This window comes from Trichogramma pretiosum, unplaced genomic scaffold (assembly GCF_000599845.2).
Source record: "Trichogramma pretiosum strain Unisexual culture from Peru unplaced genomic scaffold, Tpre_2.0 scaffold56, whole genome shotgun sequence".
NCBI lineage: Eukaryota > Metazoa > Arthropoda > Insecta > Hymenoptera > Trichogrammatidae > Trichogramma > Trichogramma pretiosum.
In genome coordinates, this window is record NW_019641680.1 from 1,209,766 (window position 1) to 1,230,226 (window position 20,461).

Below are 20,461 nucleotides of genomic sequence, written 5' to 3' on the forward strand. Positions count from 1 at the left end.
TGAATTCCATCTGTCGCGGCGAGGTTAACGCAAAATCAACACACACCCCTTTCAAAATTCCGAGTGCTTTAACAATTCATTTTCCAAAATTTTCCAATATAATCCCATTGCACTATAAAATTCCTTCATTATTTCGTACATTCGTTTAAAGTAAAGTAAAGTAAAAAAAAAATAAACACAAAGGCCCAAAACATGACATCGGTAAAGGGAGTCGGCACCGCTGATCCGAGCAACCTCGGCTGCCCGAATCCCTGCCGCGAGCAGTATCTCTTTCTCCTCGAGTTCTACGTGCGCCACGTCGACTGCTGCCGCCTCATCAAGCTCAATCAGGTCTTCTGCGTGCCCACCACCATCGCCTTTCGATTTCTCGACTTCAAAGCCGTACGTACACACTCGTGTCTATTACGCTCTCGACCTGCGTCGAATTACAAAAAAAAAAAAAATTGTCTCATCCGCGCGCAGGACGACGACCTGCAATTCACGCCCGTGGATACTCTGTTCGAGCCACTGGCGCCGGGTGGCGTCGACAAGGTCGAGACGTTCTACGACGGCAAATCGGTGCTGTTCGCCCTGGACCAGGACGCGGTGAGCGACAAGTGCCAGAGCTTCAAGATCAAGGTGGCCGTGAAGAAGCTCATGCCGCCGGACATAAGGCCGGACTCGGTGGTAGTGGGCAAGGCCGTGATCGACATGAGCAAGCACTTTTTGGCGCTGTGCAAGGAGTTGATCGACGCGACCAAGTACGGCAACACCGACTTGCCGGTACGGTATAAAATATATTTCCTCTTTTGGGTAGCCCATATATAGATTATTAAATCTTGATTATATTTTTTTCTCAGAACCCGTCCAAGGTGTTCGACGACGACGTGGAGATCTACTATCCGGACGAGCGCTGTCCCGTGGGCACGATGAACGTGTACGCGCGGATCTCGGCCCACGGCCAGGTCATCGTCACGGAGATCGCCACCCCCGGCGTCGTCGCCGAGTCGGCCGAGTCTCAGGACGCGGCGAGCATCTCCAGCTTCGTGTTCAAGGCCGCCGAGACGCTGACCTGCGACGACTGCGGCGCGCTCAGCTACAAGTGCAAGAAGCTCGACCCGCGGGGCTGCGATATCTCGGAGATTCTCGTCAACGGTGGGGAAGATGATGGAAAATGTAACAAAGGCCAGGAGGAGGAGAGGATGCCGTGCGCCCCGTGCAGGGAGCACGCCAGCGCCCGTACGAGCAAGTGCAACAACAACAACAAAGGAGGCAAAGGTGAGCCGGCGCCCGCGACGCGCTGCTCGGCCCCGGACAACGCCCCCATACAGACCAGCCGCGGCCCCAAGGAATCTTGCGGCAAGGCCGTGGTGCTCAAAGTACGCGGGACGGTTCGATCTGGCTGAAATAATAATTTGACGAATCGAATTTTTCCCCCAGGTGTCGGGTCTGCTTGCCGTCAACAACGATGACAATGGTAATCCGCAGCCGAGGATCGAGCCCAGGGTGACGGTCGCCAGCGAGAAGGACGCCGCGACCAAGGCCGACCTCGAGGCCGATCCCGAGCACGACGTCTTCATACTGCGAATCGGCAAGAAGGGCCTGGTGGGCTGCGGCGAGAAGTCCGACATACAGCTGGAGATGCGCACGCCCAAGGGTCCGGAGAGGCGGCCACCGGTCAGACTCGAGACCAGAGAGATACAGACGGACGACGACAAGAAGGGCAAAGGCAAGAAGAAGGAAAAAGGTAACGATCGGACGGCTCGCGTGCATATGAGACGAACGATATGAAATAACGTGTCGTATATGTGTATTGACACTAATTGTAACAAAGTCGCAATTTCCGGACGCGCGACGACGGCCTCGTTTTTCTTCTGCGCTCTCCGCGCGGCTGAAGAGTCTCGAGAACGTCGAACGCGACGCGCGATTCGACGGAGTATTTTATACGCGCGGGGGGAATTTTCGTCGTCGCGCGAGAGGACCTAAATTGAACGAAATTGTCTACTAAGATCTTTCTCACGCGATCTCTAATCCAGCTCAATTGATATCGAAGCTTTAGAATTTCGGCCAGACGCTTCTGAATTCCCTTTCTTTCGACGACGCCTCGGTCAATTACAAATTGATCAATCTTATGGCTCGTTTAAACGTCTCGAAAAATTTCGCAGCTGCCGAGCTTCGCGAGTCCCCGCTTATCGTCAAAAACTGCCAACGCGGGGCATTTTATTGATTTTTATTCTCAACTTGTGTGTTTGAACACGCGGCTGTCTCTCTATCTCAAGGCCATTTTACGCACAAGAGCAAACAAAATCGAGAGTCAAATACAAGTATTAGAACTGCATCTCGACTCGTACGAGGCTGTGTGAACCTTATCTCGTATATTGTCGAGGGGAGGGAGAGAGAGAATCGCGAGATTGAGCAAATTTATTATTATTATTATTATACATCGAAGGAGCGCGGGAAGTTCCTCGCTTCGCCGATCTTGCTCAATAATGTAATATCGCTCTCGTTATTGATGGAAAAATCAGCGCGAATTATCTTCGTTTTCCATGCAACGGCTCCGAGGCGTTATTACATTATTGTGCGTCACGCGAGTCACAATTACAAATCCGAGCTTTTTTTGCTTTTTGTGCCTGTGTGCACTTCTCGCTGCGAGACCGGTCGATCCGGTTCTCTTTACTAATCCGCTTATGATTTTTTCGCTTTTTTTGGTACTCGGTCGGTAAAATTCGAAAAAGGCAGACGGGTGCTGCACGACACGTGAACGTGCACGTGGATGCGCATTCATAGACGCGGAAATCGTCTACTCGGGAACGATCGGAATGTTTAAAGAAAAATCGGCGTTGAATAAAGAAAACAACGACGGCGCTTGTCTGCTACGCGCGCGCGGAGGAGATATCGCTCTTGACCCCCGGTTGTTGTTATGCAAAGCGCGAAAAGCACGTAACAGCAGCAGCAGCAGCTACGAGCGATTATATTCCGAAAACGTCAAAGTGGCAGAGAAACGAGCTTTGCTGCTGCTGCTGCTGCTCTTTTCTTTATTCAGTCTTGTTTTCATCGAGCTTGCATCGATTTGAATTCAGATCGTAGGAAGAGGAAGTTAATATAGATCGATATTAGGAATGCCAATCGTCGAGTCGAAGATCGGTAAAGATGTGTGCAAGCACGCGTGTACACGAGAGAGCTTTTTTAGTCAATGGTCTCCAAGATGTAACGAATTCGCACCTCGTATCGTTATAGCCCCGAGCGAAATCCATTAGCTAGAGCTAATATCATAGAGGCGTGCAAAAAAGCATCGAGGCAACCGGTCGAGTGTGTTGCACGAGACGACGACGCCTGTGTATTATATACACACACATATATAAATATAGCCGACCGAAAGAAGACGCGAGTTTCGCGCGCGTATAGGGAAGGGAAGAACGCGTAGGAGAGTCGGTATTATAGTTGGCGGGGATAGTCTCTCTTTTTCTGCGTTGGAGCAGAGGCAGTGCGCTGCGCCGGTGTCTGCGTGTGTGCAGAATTTCGCTCGCTCGCTCGCTCGCCACTCGTCGCCGGCGCGACGCACACACACACACACACACACACACATACTACTACAATACGGCAAATTTATCCGTGGTGGTGCGGCGGTTTCGGCCCGCCGGAGGAGCATACAATCGAGAGTTCAGTTGGCGATCGGCAGCGGCACGGGGTGGTTCGGCAGTTGTTGTTGTTTCGGTGACACGAGTGTGACGCGCTGTATAGCGATATACGCGATCGGCGCAGCAGCAGCAGCAGCAGCAAGTTCCGGGGCCATGAGATAAAAGATTAGCAGCCCCCCCGATCCGTGTGCTTTTTTCTCTTTTTTTTTTGGGGTTTTTTTCTGTTCTTTTTTGTTAAATTTTTTTTTTTGTTGGAATCTACTACTACTGATAGAGAAGAGAGCTTTCGACTAGATATCGTCGCCGAATTGCGATAAAAGGTTAGTGTTCACATTGATTGTTACAATTGTTTATTCGTCGATCTCTCACCGTACCCTTCGTTCTTTCTACCTCTGTCCCTCCGAAGGTACACAGTCTCGGCTCGCGTGGTTGGGCTTTGGATGATGCAACCGCGTGCTCTCTCGCTCGGAGCGCCGCACTCTACCTCTCTTTCTTTCCTTCTTTCATTGAACCGTGCATTTACACGATATATATGTATCAACGAAAAGTCGACTTGGATTTTGTTTACGTACGCGTCGATGCTGTTGCCGCATGAAATTATCATGACATTAGATTCGCGAATCGCGAGCGCGGCGAAGGAAAATGCCACATGCTCGAGCGTGTGTGCCATGCGGCAGTAGCAGCGGTGCATGCAGTATGTATGTATATAAAACACGGCGCCAATTTTTCTTCTTCTTCTATGTACGCTACTTTATTTCTTATTTATGAGCGATATACTTGGCTATTGCTGTGTACACAGAGAGGCGCGCACACGTGTGCGGTAGTGCAGCATACGCATTAACATTTCGCTTTTACGACTGATTCGTCGTCGATGTCGTCGGTGCTTACTTTATACCGCTGCTCGTTTGTACGTTATAATATAAGTGCACAGCTGCAGTTTAGACACGCGGCCCACCACCTTCTCGTACGTGAATTATGAATAGGCGCGGATTGTGCGATATAGAGACGTACATGTGTGCGCTCGAGTCGATAAGAGCTGTAGAGCTGCAGTCGAGGACTCCGCGCGGCCGTCGATTTCTTTTTTTTTTTCCTCCTACGCCTCTTATACGCGCATGTAATAATTATTTTATTATATTTTCATGTATACGATGATTAACGGGCGAACGAGTAGCGACGAAAAGGTCGGGGACGCGTACACTGGTTGAATATTATATATATACCGCACGGTCTGACGAAATATGTGCGTGACGCACACTGGTGCACCAGCACCAACACCGTGAAAGAGAAGATAATTTAGGCTGCGGGCTGCGTATAGAGCCATTTTGGCATCTACGAACGACACGAAGTCGGCGGCAGTTTTTGCATCATCTTCGTTCGCGCAGATATCCCTTTTCTTCCCGCTTCCTATATAATGTGCGGCATGCGAGAGCCCGAAATAATATACTACCGATCCATTCGCGCGCGCGCGCCCAATTATACGTGCGTAGCATTTTATAATATCGGCTTGTGCCTCGTGTTGTATCATAATAGTACATAACGATTATACGGTTGGAAGTGGTGCTCTCGTCGTAGTCTAAATAAGCGTAAAAATATCCGCAGCGTTGAACGCGCGGCTCGTTGGTGTCGTCTCAGTCTCGGTCTCTCAGTCCGGCCGGTATAGAATTCGATCGATAACGCCTCGTATATATATATTATCTAATACACACGCACCGGACGACGAAGCTTTACTTTTGCTTAGCTGCCGAGTATACATATATACGGATATTCGCGATAGACATAACGTAACCGAGATATATACATACATGCCTATATACGAGAGATAACGTGTATATATGTATATAATGTGGGTATACAGGGCAACAAATGACATAAGCTCATTTCCGGTGTGCGCGTTGTCGTGCTTTCTTCGTGTATTATATTATTATAATACGGAATTCGCGTGTGCGTGTGCAGCCTAACTTGCGACACGACTCTCCTCCTCCTCCTCTCCTCTTTTACCTCCTTCTTCTTCTTCTGCCTCCGTTTGCGAACATCTTCGTCTCGGGCCGTCTTTGGCTAAATTTAAATATCGGCCGCGTGCGTGTATTTTTACCATCGTCGTCGTCGTCGTCTACTCCATAAGCTCCTCGTGTGTATATAATAAAGTATATAGGCACGCGTGCCGTTGATGAGTCCGTCGACGTTTGCGGAAATGACCAAATTACATTATACCGATATACACACGATGCAGTCGCGAACAATATAAACGACTGACCTGCGCTCGACTATATATACAGTTATTGTGTCAGTCCTACATCGCGTGCATGCGTGTGCGTATGCGTATATGGATGAGAATTTATTCGTCGTGCCGTGGAAGCCTCGCGACGAAAGTCGGAAGTAAGCCACGGATCGTCGTCGTCGTCGACGTCGTAGTGCGCGCTGACGTATATATAGCTCGTCGTCGTCGTCGTCGTCGTCGAGCAGCAGCAGCAGCACACACATGTTCTGCGCCATCATCATCCCTTCCCCCATATATATAAGACGTATAAACTATAAATATTGCCTCGACGATGACGAGAGACTGCGACTGTTGGTCGACATCTCGAATGTATGCGATGTGAATAGTCAAGGTTGTCCGTAATTATTGCTCTTTATCGCTATAAATTATCACTTCGGTCCCAATGATAAAACAAAAAATACGTCTAAATTAACCAGAGAGACGCGCAAAAACGAAGCCCCATCGCGATGCGTAGATCGACCTAGATATCGCTCGGAAGCAGTGGCGGCGATGGCGATGGCACGAATGCGATAGCTAATTGTTTGTTTGTTCGTTGCTCCGCGCCCATGATACAAAAAATACCATAACGCAATTTTCATAAACAAGCGAGAGAGATACACACGCAAGAGTCGCTCGTTATTGCGTTGGATTATATCGTCTCACCAACGCCGCGCATTGATATTGGTATATATCCACTTCCTATTTTGCGGCCGGCTAAAATAAAAAGCAAGACTAGCCGCGATAGCCGCGGCCCACAAGAATCGTATCTTATTTAGCAGTGTTGCGGCCACCGTTGTTGCGCATGTAATTATTTCGCTCCGTACTCGAGTTTTATATACTTTCGATTGTAATATCGAGCAGTCAGTCCCATTGTACCTTTCAATTCGCACCGAGCGATTAGGGTTATAACGTACTGCTCCACGTGCTTCTCCTCGCCACTCGAGTCGAGTATCACTTTCTTATGCCATGGAACAGATAGAAGAAGCTCGTCGGCATTCGCTCGACGCTGTATCGTATTTCTTGTCCGACGTCCGACGAGGCACGAGAGACAAAATCATCATATGTTATAATAAAGAGCGATAAAGATGTGTGTAAGACTATTGCAGAAAAAAAAAAAAAAAAATGAAAAAGAAAAGGAGCATCTGCTGGCGCGGTACACGTGCTGTATTGTACGCGATACCGATTGCGCGACTGAATCATTTTGCTGGATTTTTCGCTGTGTATTATGTATGTTAATAAATTGCAAGAATTGGCATCTCGAGATTATTAGCGAGCGTTGCCACCGACGCCGCGATGATGTAACCTCGACGCGCATTGCCTCTTTTTCTTTCTTTCTTTCTTTCTCTGCGAAACGATCGATGGACGCCCCCGATGTGTTTCACTCTCTCTCTCTCTCTCTTTCTCCCTCGTTCCGATCTATCTCCGAGGCTTGCTACGGGACTTGTCGTGCTTTTGATCGTACATATACATAGCACAATTCCAGATGTCCAAAAGACATTCTCGTATATATACGTTTACCGTGACACATATATAATTCGTTTCACGGCCGACCGATACTCGCTCGCATGTTACATGTATAATGCAACGAAGACGCCATTGAACTTTTCGCGCCCGACTCGGCATCCTCCTTTGTTGGCCCAATGAATTAGCTAGGCTGACGTACTGAGCCAACGCCGCTTAAAAACAGATTCGAAAAATCGAGTACACGAGTGTGATTATCGAGATGGAAAGATCGAAAGTCATTTGTTAAATTTTATTCATAAAAATGATGTGGAAATTATGCAAAAATATATATTACAAAAATATATTACAAGAATATAATACAAGCTAATGTAGCCACAAATCATCATCATCTTTCTCGGTTCTTGTTATAAATTTTATAACCAAATTAAACAAAATCCTCGTCTACAATCTTAGGAATACGATTTCTAAACATTTCGGAGCTTTTCTAATTTAGACCTCAAAGCTCCTCTATTGCGATCATACTGCTCCCGGACCTCCGGAGCAGTATGACACTCTCGTTATACCAGAGTCACCGAGACCCAAGCGACGTGCTCTCTCCCGGATCACCGGAGAGTGCACAAATCTCTCGGACTTCTATAGAGATTCTACAACTCGACGAGTTTTCAAGGTTGTTGGCTGGATAGGGACAAAGTACTTCGATAAAAAATTAACTTTGTTTCTCCACTAAACAACTTCTTCTCATTTTCCCTTCGCTTCTCTCCTACCTCCCGCTTCGGCCGCTAGGTGGCCTCGACCGCAATAGTCACTCTCCACAAGTGACATGTCGCTGTCAGGGCTTAAGAAGGGCCCAGAATCAGGTCGTAGAGCTACAGACTCGTCTCGTCATTGATAAAGATCCTCGATAACAATCCTATCTCGCTTAGCCTCCTCAATTCTTGCCGAAACGTTTCCACGTCGTACCAACGACTCTCGCGATCCACCCTGGTCTCGAACCATCGATACCTGGCGAACAGCGACACGATCGTCATTGGCGTCTCTTCGTTCGAGGATGCATTCTTCTCCCTCTGGGCTAAGCTTTGTGATGTTCTCCAGCAGGCCAGCGGCGGATTCGTCGATGATCGAACGACGCGCGATCTCTTGCGATTCCAGATATTTTTGGAGTTTTTCACGAAGATCACTGGCAGCGATCGACGCGATCTTCTAACTTGTACCGACCGTATACGTGTATCGCGATCTGTCTAAGAGACACAGAGGTAGAGCAGATATCGGAAACTCAGAGTAGTGGTAGGAAGACGATTTAGCCCCTACTTCTCTTAATTCGCGCTAATTTTCGGTCATTTAATCTTGTATAACTCGCATTTATCATGAAATCATTAGAAACGTATTTTATTGTTTCTAGTACAACATTTAAAAATTAGCTTGATGCAATGCCTCGCTACGAATGCTACACCTTCGTAAATAGCGGATTAATTAAAAAAAAAGGAGCAAATAAGCTTCGAGTGATTTTCAGAAATCTATATCATTTCCTCGGGTTACTGACACACCTCCTAGTCCAGTATACATACATGATAAAATGTACTAGATGCACACGTGCGCGCGCAAACGAGTTACGTGTCTCGTTATTATCAAGTATCCTCGTTACGTTTTTTTTTTTGTTAATAATCGCGATACGTTCGTACACAATGATGTGTAACGATCGCGTCGTCGTCGTCGTCTCTCAATGCAATCGACGCCGCGCCGATTTCTCTCCCTCGCACAACTTCGTATGTATATGTACGATCGTCTCTCTCGCTCTTTTATCGCCGATCTCGCGCAAACGCGATTTTTTCGCGTCCCTCGCCGATAAACTATGTGTATGAAAAGGTCGATAACGGCGCCGCTGTGGCTCTCTCTGCGCACATATTGTATACGTTCTCGCGAGCGTCCAAAGTACTCGAATAATTGCGCGTTTATATATTATTATTTTCACATCGAGCTGCAACAGAGAAGATGCGAAATTATATTAGTATCGACTCTTTTGGCTGCAACTCGATCGTAATATTGTTGACATCGCGGGATGAGTCATACTAACGCGCGAGCGGCGGGCTATATTAATTATATACATATTTTCGCGTATAATAACGCTTCGAAATAGAAACACAGCAGCTCTTCCAAAGCAGATGTTTCCGGCGACATAGCTGCGTGACGAGCGTATGTAGCTCGACTCGTCGAGCCAAGTATACGATTTGCAAATGAAATCGTAATTCTTTCCTTTTTTAGTCATCCCTTGTCAACGCTATCATATAGGTAACGAAAGAAAAATTCGTATATAAATGTCTCCACCCTTCGCATACGACGATTTAAGTCGTCGAGGCGGATTAATGAAAGATCTATTTGCGAATCTTTACAAAATTCTATATGGCTAATAATTCGCGTCTCGAAATTTATATCTTGTTTATTTTCGTTCGAAACGATAACGGTATGGTGTATACACACTCGGTGCAAATTGATAAAGAAAATGGGATCGAGTCTGTATGCGACTGCAAGTTAGTTTAGCTATTGTACAAGACACAAGATTAAACATTGAGGTTTCAGCCGCATCTCTTCTGTCAATGTTACCATTATTATTGAAAATTATCGACACCAGACTGCATCGGTGAATTTTGAAAAAGTTCAATGAAACGATCCACGAGCCTAAGAAAATAATCGGATTTCATTTTTAACGATTTCTTAGTCAATCGAATTCGTATAGTTTCGATGCAGGAAAAATCCTTTTAATAATTACATTACGCAACGAGTAAAATCGCGCGGTAAATACACGATAGCGCAGAGACCATCGGGCACCGGCTGCGTATCGTCGTTGTGCGCGCACGCAAGCAGCAGCAGCAGCAGCAACACACATGCTATATATTCATACACAGACATGAACCAGAAAGCGAGCCGCGAGCTTGGCACAATTAGAGCGCCCCCGAGTAGACTTAATTGACGGTAATTTCTCGGGGGGCGAGGTGCATCGCGCGCGATCGGCCTTTGAAACAGAGAAAAGATATACGTATATCTGTATCGTCTCGCAATATAGCCTGGCTATTGTTTTCAAAACATCGATCGTGTCTCATCGTCGTCGGCGGCGTCGGCATGAAAAAACTCGTTCACTAGCTCGTAATTGCAAAATATTATATCCTCCGCGTCGCGCGACAAAGTGTTGAATCTCGCGCGCGAAAATATTTTACGAATGCGATAAAGTTTGGCTGCAACAGCGGCGCAGTGAGTACACGTTATAAGATCGATTATCGCCGAACAAGATCGCGGCAAGGTTCCTGTATACTCGCGAGAAAAAGTCTCGCGACCTCTCGTCGAGTCGGCAAAAAGTTCGCTAAAAATATATGATGTATGTAAATAATAATGTGTACAGCGAGCGAGTGACTTTGACTCGTTTTATTTGCCAAACATAAAGTGAGGAGCAGCAGCAGCCTCGATCGTTGAAAAATACTTGCATGCTAAACATCGTGTGTGTATTTAAGTTAACCCATTAAGTCCGGGACGGACAAATTTTCGATACTTTTTTGAACCACTTCTTCTCATTTTCCCTTCGTTTCTCTTCTACCTACCGCTTCGGCCGCTAGGTGGCCTCGACCGCAATAGTCACTCTCCACAAGTGACATGTCGCGCTAAGGGCTTAAGAAGGGGACTCGTTCTAAGATAAGTCGAATTATTCTTGCAATTTTTCTCATACAATATATCGAAACGTGGTTCCCATCTCCTGCGAGTTTAAAGCTAAAGTATCCACGGCATGCTCCCCATCGTCTTTTTTTTCCATTGGAAGTTCCACAGGATTGTTTGGAACTTCAATGAATACCGGTTCTATTGGTAATAAAATATATTTTTCATCGCTGAAATCCATTTGAATGTCACGATGGTCTTGGGAAGGGTAATTCAAATTCTTTTCCTCTGACGTACTTTTCAACTTTTCCTCGTCATCGACCGCTTTTGTAGCATTTATAATATGCGTCAATTTCACAAATTCTCGTGCCAGCTCAGCTTCTTTTTTTATTTTTTGATTTAATAATGTAGTTATATCTTCTGATGCAATTTTGATTTCTTTAATGAGATCCGCGATTTTGGCGTGGCAATTTTCTAGGTTAGAATCTTCCAATATATCCTCCTTCTCTTCTTTCATATCCATTTTTTCCAATCCTCTTTTTAATCAAACAACTTTTGATTAATATGATTTTTTTCAAATGTTAAATGTAAAATAAAATAAAATAAATATATATTGTAATGCACGCTACATTCGAATTTTGGATAATTACAGAAAGCTGTAATTATGCCTTATTTTCATGACGAGCTTTGACCTGTAGCCGCCAAGCAAATCTAATAATCTAATAATAAATTTGAGGATGCGATTATCGAATCATGGAGTTATCGAATATCGAATGATGAGTCGCGCGAAGCGCGCTGAATGTCTCTATGAATTGAAGTATCGATATCGAATCAAAATCGAAATGTATAATCGGAACAGAGCAGATTAAAAGTTGTTAATAAATAATTCGTCAACCTGATCAGTCAGAATAAAAATTAAATAGCACATAACCCCAGAAAAAAAGTGCATAAGGGATTTCTTTTTTGGCGGCTTAGACTACATACGATATTTCATATTCAGTGGTCCTACAATAGCATTTCCCTCTCTGCGCAGGCGAAGGAAAATAGTTTCTTGCGGGCCGTTGGTAAAATCATTCATAAATATAATATATCTATGTCTCCTAGTAAAATGATGCTACTGTGGGTTAAGAAGGATAGAACTCGATTCAGCAAAATCCTACTTAGACCATCCATTTAATGAAAAAAAAGAGCGCATTCAATGAAGACATTTTAAAACTGAACACGCTTTAAACCCGAAAGAGTTAACATCGGTACCTTTAAAAAGTTATTCCCGAGAAATGTTTGCCAAAAATTCTTTTTGATGCCGTGCTTAATAGGATTCAAAAGAGTAATTCGTAAACCCTACACTGAAAAGCGTTGCGAACATTTTTAAATTTATCCATTGAAAGTGCGGGGAGCTTTTTAATTGACACGCACTGAACAAAAACGTCACGGATAAATCCAGCAAAGGTGTAGACAGCTAAGATATTTTGCAAACTTCGCAAACCAAACACAGCCAGATCCAGCTGGATTCTTCAGAGCTTTTTTTTGCTGGATTCGTAGCTAAGATTTACGAACGATTCATTGATGGCTCGATGCGATGCGAGCTTAGAAGGTACGGACTGCGTTGCTCGTCCAGTATAGGAGAAATAAATTTATGGATAAGTTAATCAATTTGTCGATGCGAGAGACTGCTACGAATATACGTACTGCTCCGAAGAGGCGTGATCCAAATCTGGCCGACGGGCAAGGATCGACGCCTCTGCACTTCATTTGTGAGAAAAGCCAGAGCGATGCCGATGCGTTGGCGAAGATGTACTTCGCGATCAACGACGAAAAAAATCAGCCGGGGCTGATCGATGCGAAGGACAATGGGGGACGGACACCGATGCAAGAAGCTGCGGAAAATTATTTACCGAATATAGTCGATATGCTCTTGGATCGTGGCGCTGATCCATCCGATTTCGTTATTCCCACTGAAATTAACGATTATTATTGCGTTGATTCAAAATTCACACAAGTGTCCAGTGCTCTAGCCATCATCGAAAGTCTTAAGAAAAGAGGATACGAGCTGGACCAAAGTGATGCTCTAAAGACCATGACATTATTTGCCGAGTATGAATTTTTCAAGAAAACCGTAATTTCTGACGAGTGTTGGTATGAAAACGAAGAGTTCACCGACGGAGAGAAAGAAATTATGATAAAACCGAGCCTGTCGCTCCACGATCTGATTCGGTTACGACCCGAAGAGGCAGAAAAACAAATAACGTGTGCGAACGTCTTCGAGTTCTCGAACTCGGACGAATTTATTTTCTTCCCCGATAGACTCAGGCAGCCTTGTATAGTACATCTGTTGGAGATAGTGTCGAGAAGATTTTTTCGGAAATGGGCACTGGATTCTTTTTGGGAGCTGATTGGCTATCGATTGCCAATCGAGTGCTGTGAAATGATCATCGATAGATCATTTATGAACGAAGATTTATATAATATTTGCTTGGCGGCTGCAGGCCAAAACTCGTGATGAAAATGAGGCACAATTACAGCTTTCTATAATGTCTGGTGCTATCTAGTGTCACATAATTTTCAAATTATTCAAATAAATATATTTAAAAAAAATGAAATTATTAATTTCCTTGCTACATCCACCTCAAGTCTCTAAGAACAAAAGCACATTCTAAAAATATTTGCAATATATCTCATTTTAAATATTGAAGGAATTTCGAAATGACTTCATAAATGTTTTTACAATATTTATAAAACCCCAAAATATCCTAGGTAAAAAATATTTTATTTTAAATGAGTCCAAGTAGTATATTTCTCAATGGGTGCAAAGTCATGGTTTTCTTAGCAAAACGAGGGATTATAGCACGAGCTGAATGCGCAACAAAAACATGTACAAAAACGTTTTTTCGTGAAAACGATTCGATTAATTTAAACAGAGTTTAAATATTCGATTGTTCATCGTTCTAACGAGTTACTTGAATATAATAAAGGATCACATTATTTCTTAGCTATTTATCAATTTTTCTAAAAATGAATTTAATGTTGTAAAAAGTAAAAACCTCTGCCGGCTCATTGGCAAAGATCATTCTCCTATTTTTGTGTATCGTATCCTATTATTGTGCCAATAACGAGCATGAATCCTTTATCCGAAAAAAATACTAAAAACGACTACCATCGACGCACGTAATATCGCGTATCACATGCATGCATAGCATTCGAATCGAATTAAGACCGGTACAGGATTTTTTCGCGAGAAATCGGACAACAGACCGATGCGATACGCGAGCTAGAACACCCATGCTCGAAGATTCATTTAATTTTCGTTTCAGTCGCGCGTACACGTGCTCGTGAGTCAGCTCCTCGTATGCGCGCGAGCTTTATATTTTGGCAAATGTGTCAAAAAGCTCGCGGTCCGAGCGGTATTGCATATACATAGTAGAAAATGAAAAAAAAAAAAAATTACGTATCGATCGGCGGGTGCACTCGTACAACAGAGCTGATACATTTTTTACGAGTCTTTTTTTGCCGGTTCACCTTAGTATTGACATAAGTCAATATTATTAAATGGCGTATGCACGAAAAATCGCTGCATTTCGCGAGCTTCTTGGCTGCGTCGTGATTCATATAAATAAGAATTTTTAATGTCTCGTCGTCAGCAGCGCGCGCCGTTAATGGACATTGACTCTCTCGCTGCTTACCGACGACGACGACACGTTTTTGCACGACGGCTATATTTATATATTCGCGCGAGCTCGCGACACTTCTGCAGTCTCGCGCATTGTTTACCCCCACATTCAGTGGCGCGCCGCCGACGCCAGCAGCAGTAGAGAGAGAGTGTCGTATTTCAGTTTTCATTTGACAAAAGTAAATAAGGAAAAAAAGAAAGAAAGAAGATGAAGTAGTGGATGTGTCGAACAAAAGCGGACTTTCGCATAAATTTGCTCGTTGATCGAATTCCACGACTGATCAGCGGGTCGTGCGGGTGCCGAGAGCTTTTTTTTTTTACCAGTAAAAGTAAATCTATACGTATATAGGTTTGTAATGTCATTCGCGCATTTTATCACGCTCGGTTGGCGTGTGCAATTTTGAAAGAAAGTATTGCGACATTCGTTCGGAAATTTCTGCAACGATCTCGACTAATTACCTAACAGTTCGCTGTTCGGTGTGTATAAGTGAAAATCGAGAAGTAATTAATAACCAAATTTTGACAAATTTACATTATCAATTGAATAATCGGACGTAAATTTTCTATCCGAAGTTATGTAAAATCTTTACAATAACGAAGCTTTATGTGCGGTCTCTATTTCGAAACGCCAAAATACGACGCGCGTATATCGTTGCTTTTAGAGTAGACGATAATGAGTATTCGCGCGCATAGATTTCGCCGCGCGCCTGAGGATACTTGAAAGGAACCCGAAGATAGATGTGGCTTTATCGCGTACAGTCGACCGACAACGACTCTGTCGTCGACACACGCACACAATGGTCAACTGGTTTCGAATGCAAAGCGACAAGTTAATCTTTAACGTTTATCGTGCCTCGAAATTTATTACAATATTTAAGCATTCCTCTCTAAATATACTAACATGCAAATTCCCGAATTGAATATAAAGTAGCCGAACTACGTATGGATGGATATTTGAATTCGATTTAAGAACTTCTTTGACTTGCGCGAAAATTGTCTTTAAAAAATCACGAATCTCCGTAAAACAAACACACGTGCTTTTCTGAGCAAATACGCGATATAATTCACATTAATTACGCATTCGAACGATGATGCGTGATTAGCATTTATCTCAACGGTAAAAACGATTACACGAGCTCTAGTCCAAGGTCGCTCGAGTTCGATCGCTTCTCGCTTCTCTTTTGATTTATAAAATAGAATGAAAAAAAAAAAAAGAAAACTACACTTGCAGCTTATTGATATTATGATATCGGGATATTGAAAATATTTAAAAATAGTACGCTAATTATGTTTATTTAGTTAAAAAGAGGCCACGCGTCGGCTCGGCTGACGACAAGCACCGCGTAATTCGGGACGTAAAACGTGTTAATTGAGACCGTTACTACAAGAGAACTTGTAAAGTTGTTGTCAAAGTTTACGGTAATCCACGCGCTTTATCGGAAGCGACGCGTAGTGATTGATAATTTTTTTTTATTTTTATCAAACCCAAAATAAAAATAAAAAAAAAATGATTACACGTTTCTCTTGTCATTCAGGCGTGACTATAATGCCGTTATCATAATATTTAGATTCCTCGTGTATCTATTTAGTTTGTATACACTGATACTGGCTTGCTGATACTTTGGTTCTAAACATTTACGTATTAGAGACGTTGCGTTACTTTTTGCGCCTTGAGAAAAAACGAACTACGCATTGAAAATAATATTAGTAGATATGGCAAATATTTACTCGATGTTTTGCTACTGTAATAAACCTTATCAGGATTCTCGTCGGCGTGATCGCTTTAATAGTTGATAGAAAAAAAAAATAATAAGCCTATTTTTTCATGAAACAACTATTTTCATTCGTGTCATTTTTGTTTCAGACAATTCAAAGGCTTCTAAAAAGTAACAAAAAATAGCAAAATGGTAAGTCGTATTACATCGAGTTGTTAAAAAAAAAAAAAACAATTACTTTTCATGAGTTGTCTTCAATCAAAATTTCATTCAATTTCAGGTTGAAATCAGTCATAAAGACACCACTGAATTGGATACTTTTCTCCCGCGAGACGGGTCCAATCAGAGTCCCGGTATTTTACCAAGCAAGTGAGTCGGCGTGTCAATGATCAATTAGTTGATCATTGTTTATGTATCCAGCTATGTACAAACTGCTCCTCGTATCGTTCGTTTAATTATGCTCTTTTAATGATGTCCTTCTTGACGTTTCGAATTAACATTTGTTGCTTTGTTGAATAAAGTGAAAATATGTTTATTATCAACTGTGTCGTGGAATAAATTGCATGTTTTATGCGAATATAATGTAAAATAAAGATCTTAATGTGATATGCCTAAAGGATGATGAAAAAAAGAAGAAAATTGGGTATAGGTACGCGAGATTTCAAGAAAATGAGATAAAGATAGAAACAAAGAGTGAAAGATACGGTAATGAAATGTATCACGAATTAACGAGGTCCTAATCCGAGGTACTTAGTCAAATTTTGATGATTAAATAAGCAGTATGCACCAGTGAACCCGAAAATGAGATTCATCGTCGTCAAAACAATGGGTTTTATTGATATTATAAAGTTGAACGAGAAATCGTCGATAATCTACGCGTGCCAGAGCTTCATATACATCGCCACATATTTGAATAAAACAAAAATCAGATACAAATATTGCATCACGGTTGTTAAGAGTACCGTAAAGTAAATAAAACAATTATAATTAAGAGATAAAAGTTTAACGTCCTAATGGTGTAGCGTACATAAAAAAAGAATTACACACACACATACAGTAAAATCGTACCTAATTTATTCAATTTATTTGATCGAGTCACGAGTAGCCCGACACATAAAAATCGGTATACATGAATCATCGCAATGAAAAAAAAGGCGACGCGTGCGTATATATATATATATATATATCAATCGCATTGACACTTACGATGCGCGAGGGTGACGTAAAAAAAGCTCAAAGCTCGTATACGAATTAAAGCAGCAGCGGCGGCAGCGTCGCGCGGTCAATGGTAATTAACGAAAATTGATTCGAAGCGATTAGAGACTGGTGCTTATCACAAAGTCATATGACATCGAGAGAGAAAGAGAGAGAGGCGTTACGAAAACTATCGCCAGACGCGTATTATTATAATGGCTTCGGTACCTGCGTAATTGCAGGCACGCGCGGGCGCGCGCGCGAGCCACGCCATCGCCACACCACCACCGCCGCGCATTTTTTATTATATTCATCGCACAAGTTATTGAACGACGTGTGCGATCTCTTTTTTTTTTCTTTTTTCTACTTCTTCTTTCGTGGCGCTCTCCGATCGCCGCCTCTCTATTACGATATAAAAATAATCGCGGCTCGCGGCTGCGGGGCAGTGACATCGTGCCTCAGCTAGTCGTAGGAACGTGCTGCGGCGTTCCATCGCCCAAGCGCTGTTCGGACTGAGCCGACCCACCGACAATTACCAATAGGATTTTTTTTTTTTTTTAAATCGTTTTAAAATTGTTTTTAACAAATTTTAACATCAAAGTTAATAACATCGAAGTCTTTTTGCTTATTCGAATCATCGAAATGAGTAAACTGTGAGTAATTTTTCTGTAGTATGTAGACAAAACAAAAACAAGTCGAGTCAGTTGAAGAGCGCGCGCGCGGTAGAAAAATGTGTGCATTGCGAGACACCACCGGGGTTCATCGTGATACATGCGTATTTTTCATTTTTTTTTTTTTAATAAACCAACGTACGAAAAATAATACGCGCGTGAAAAATGTTGTGCCTACGCGAGCGTTAATGAGTTCGTGAAAAAAAAAAGTGAAACGCTGCGCGCGGCATTATTCATCGACCAATTGAACGAAAGCAAAAACATAAATAATTTTGATCATCGTGCAGTGGGACTTTTGAACTGAGTGAATAAAAAAATCAATAAATCGTTAAAAAGGATCTCGGACAGTTTCGTACATAGATAAAATCAATTAAATTTTATCCGATTAAGCATATATGTGAATGAAGTAAATATTGTTTTTTGATTGTAAAAACTCCATTTTGTCGATAGGTACAAAGTAACACCGAACGACGTGGAGTCGGCGAAGGACGATGGAAAATCCTTCGACCCGTTCACGGAGCGCCAAGTGGCCAATCCAACGACGTAAGTATTCACATTTCAAATTACCGATCGCGATCGGACCAAAAAATAGTCAATCGCCGTTATTTATTTTTCTCTCTCTCTCTCTGCAGAGATTGCGATACACTGACGCATTTGCTGAAAGCCTCGCTGGGTACCGGCATTCTGGCCATGCCCTACGCCTTCAAGAGCTCGGGTCTCATCGTAGGAATCTTCGCCACGATACTCGTGGCCTTTGTCTGCACCCACTGTGCCTATATTCTCGTGAGTATACATTTTTTTTTTATCAACGCTTACTTATACATCAAAACTCAATCTCTTACCGATTTTTTCTACATATATTATAAAGGTAAAATGCGCCCACGTGCTCTACTACAAGACCCGCAAGACGCAGATGGGCTTCGCCGAGGTCGCCGAGGCGGCCTTCACGCAAGGCCCCAAGTGGGCGCGGCCCTTCGCCACCTGGTCGCGCTACCTCATACAGAGCAGTCTGTTCGTCACGTACTTCGGCACCTGCAGCGTCTACGCGGTCATCGTCGCCCGGAACTTTCAGCCGGTGTTGCTGCATCGCTTCGGCACTGAAGTGGACGTGCGCGTCATCATCGCCACCCTCATGATACCGATGATTCTGCTGAGTTGGCTGCCCGATCTCAAGTACCTCGCGCCCGTCTCGATGGTGGCCAACGTCTTCATGGGCACCGGCCTCGGCATCACCTTCTACTATCTCATCAGGGACATCAAGCCGATCAGCAGTGTCGACCTGGTGGGTCCGCTCTCGGAGTTCCCGAATTTCTTCAGCATCACGATCTTCGCCATGGAGGCCATCGGCGTCGTGATGCCCCTGGAGAACAGCATGAAGACGCCCAAGAACTTCATCGGGATCTTCGGTGTGCTCAATAAGGGCATGTTCGGTGTCACTTTCGTTTACATTATCCTTGGATTCTTGGGATACCTTAGTTATGGGAGCAATACTGAGGAATCTATTACCTTGAGTTTGAATCCTCGGGAATTGTGAGTTTGCTTTTCCATTTCGAGACATACGGATCGCATGGTAATTATCGACCAAAAATTTACACTGAACCGTTATTTCTTAATTTCAGACCTGCGCAAATAGTGCTAGTTGTCATTGGACTGGCAGTTTACTGCACTTTCGGTTTGCAGTTCTACGTGTGCCTCGACATTGCCTGGGATGGCATTAAAGATAAGTTCCAAAAGAAGCCACTTCTTGCCAATTACGTTATGAGAACTTTGTTGGTCATTGGTGCAGGTAAACAATATGATTATTTTCAACGAAATATCGTTAATAGACAATTCAACAAATTTACTAAAAATCAATCATCTATTTCAGTTCTACTCGCAATAGCGGTGCCAAAGATAGGTCCCTTCATTGGGCTCATCGGTGCATTTTGTTTTTCAATTCTGGGCCTGCTCTTCCCGGTGTTCATCGAAACCGTCACATTCTGGGATATTGGGTTCGGTAGATTCCACTGGGTAGCTTTGAAAAACATCGTCATATGCATTATAGGCCTGTTGGCTTTAGTATTCGGCTCGAGAAGTGCACTTCTGGACATTGCGAAAGACTTTGGTCCAAGTGCAGCAAATGCTACTACTACTGCATAAAACAATTTTTTTACATATATTTGTTTATTTATTGAAGTACTACATTTTGTAAATACATTTTAGAAAAACATAGTTGGAAAAATAAAATTTTTGTACAA

The 20,461-nt window shown here is 43.3% G+C and overlaps 2 protein-coding genes across 2 annotated transcripts; both read left to right on the top strand.

The window, feature by feature from the left end:
* Nucleotides 1–17: 17 nt before the first annotated feature.
* Nucleotides 18–7,000, top strand: LOC106654586. The gene is made up of 5 exons (XM_014374510.2): nucleotides 18–381; nucleotides 463–762; nucleotides 840–1,358; nucleotides 1,420–1,726; nucleotides 6,981–7,000. The coding sequence occupies exons 1-5, from the start codon at nucleotides 193–195 to the stop codon at nucleotides 6,998–7,000; spliced, it is 1,335 nt and encodes a 444-aa protein (XP_014229996.1). The 5' UTR covers nucleotides 18–192.
* On the top strand, nucleotides 3,554–20,410 carry LOC106654925 (proton-coupled amino acid transporter-like protein pathetic). The gene is made up of 8 exons (XM_014375072.2): nucleotides 3,554–3,937; nucleotides 16,509–16,551; nucleotides 16,640–16,728; nucleotides 18,675–18,767; nucleotides 18,857–19,007; nucleotides 19,093–19,754; nucleotides 19,844–20,010; nucleotides 20,092–20,410. Exons 2-8 carry the CDS (start codon nucleotides 16,549–16,551, stop codon nucleotides 20,361–20,363), a joined length of 1,437 nt encoding a protein of 478 aa, XP_014230558.1. The 5' UTR covers nucleotides 3,554–3,937; nucleotides 16,509–16,548; the 3' UTR covers nucleotides 20,364–20,410.
* The last annotated feature ends 51 nt before the right edge of the window (nucleotides 20,411–20,461 follow it).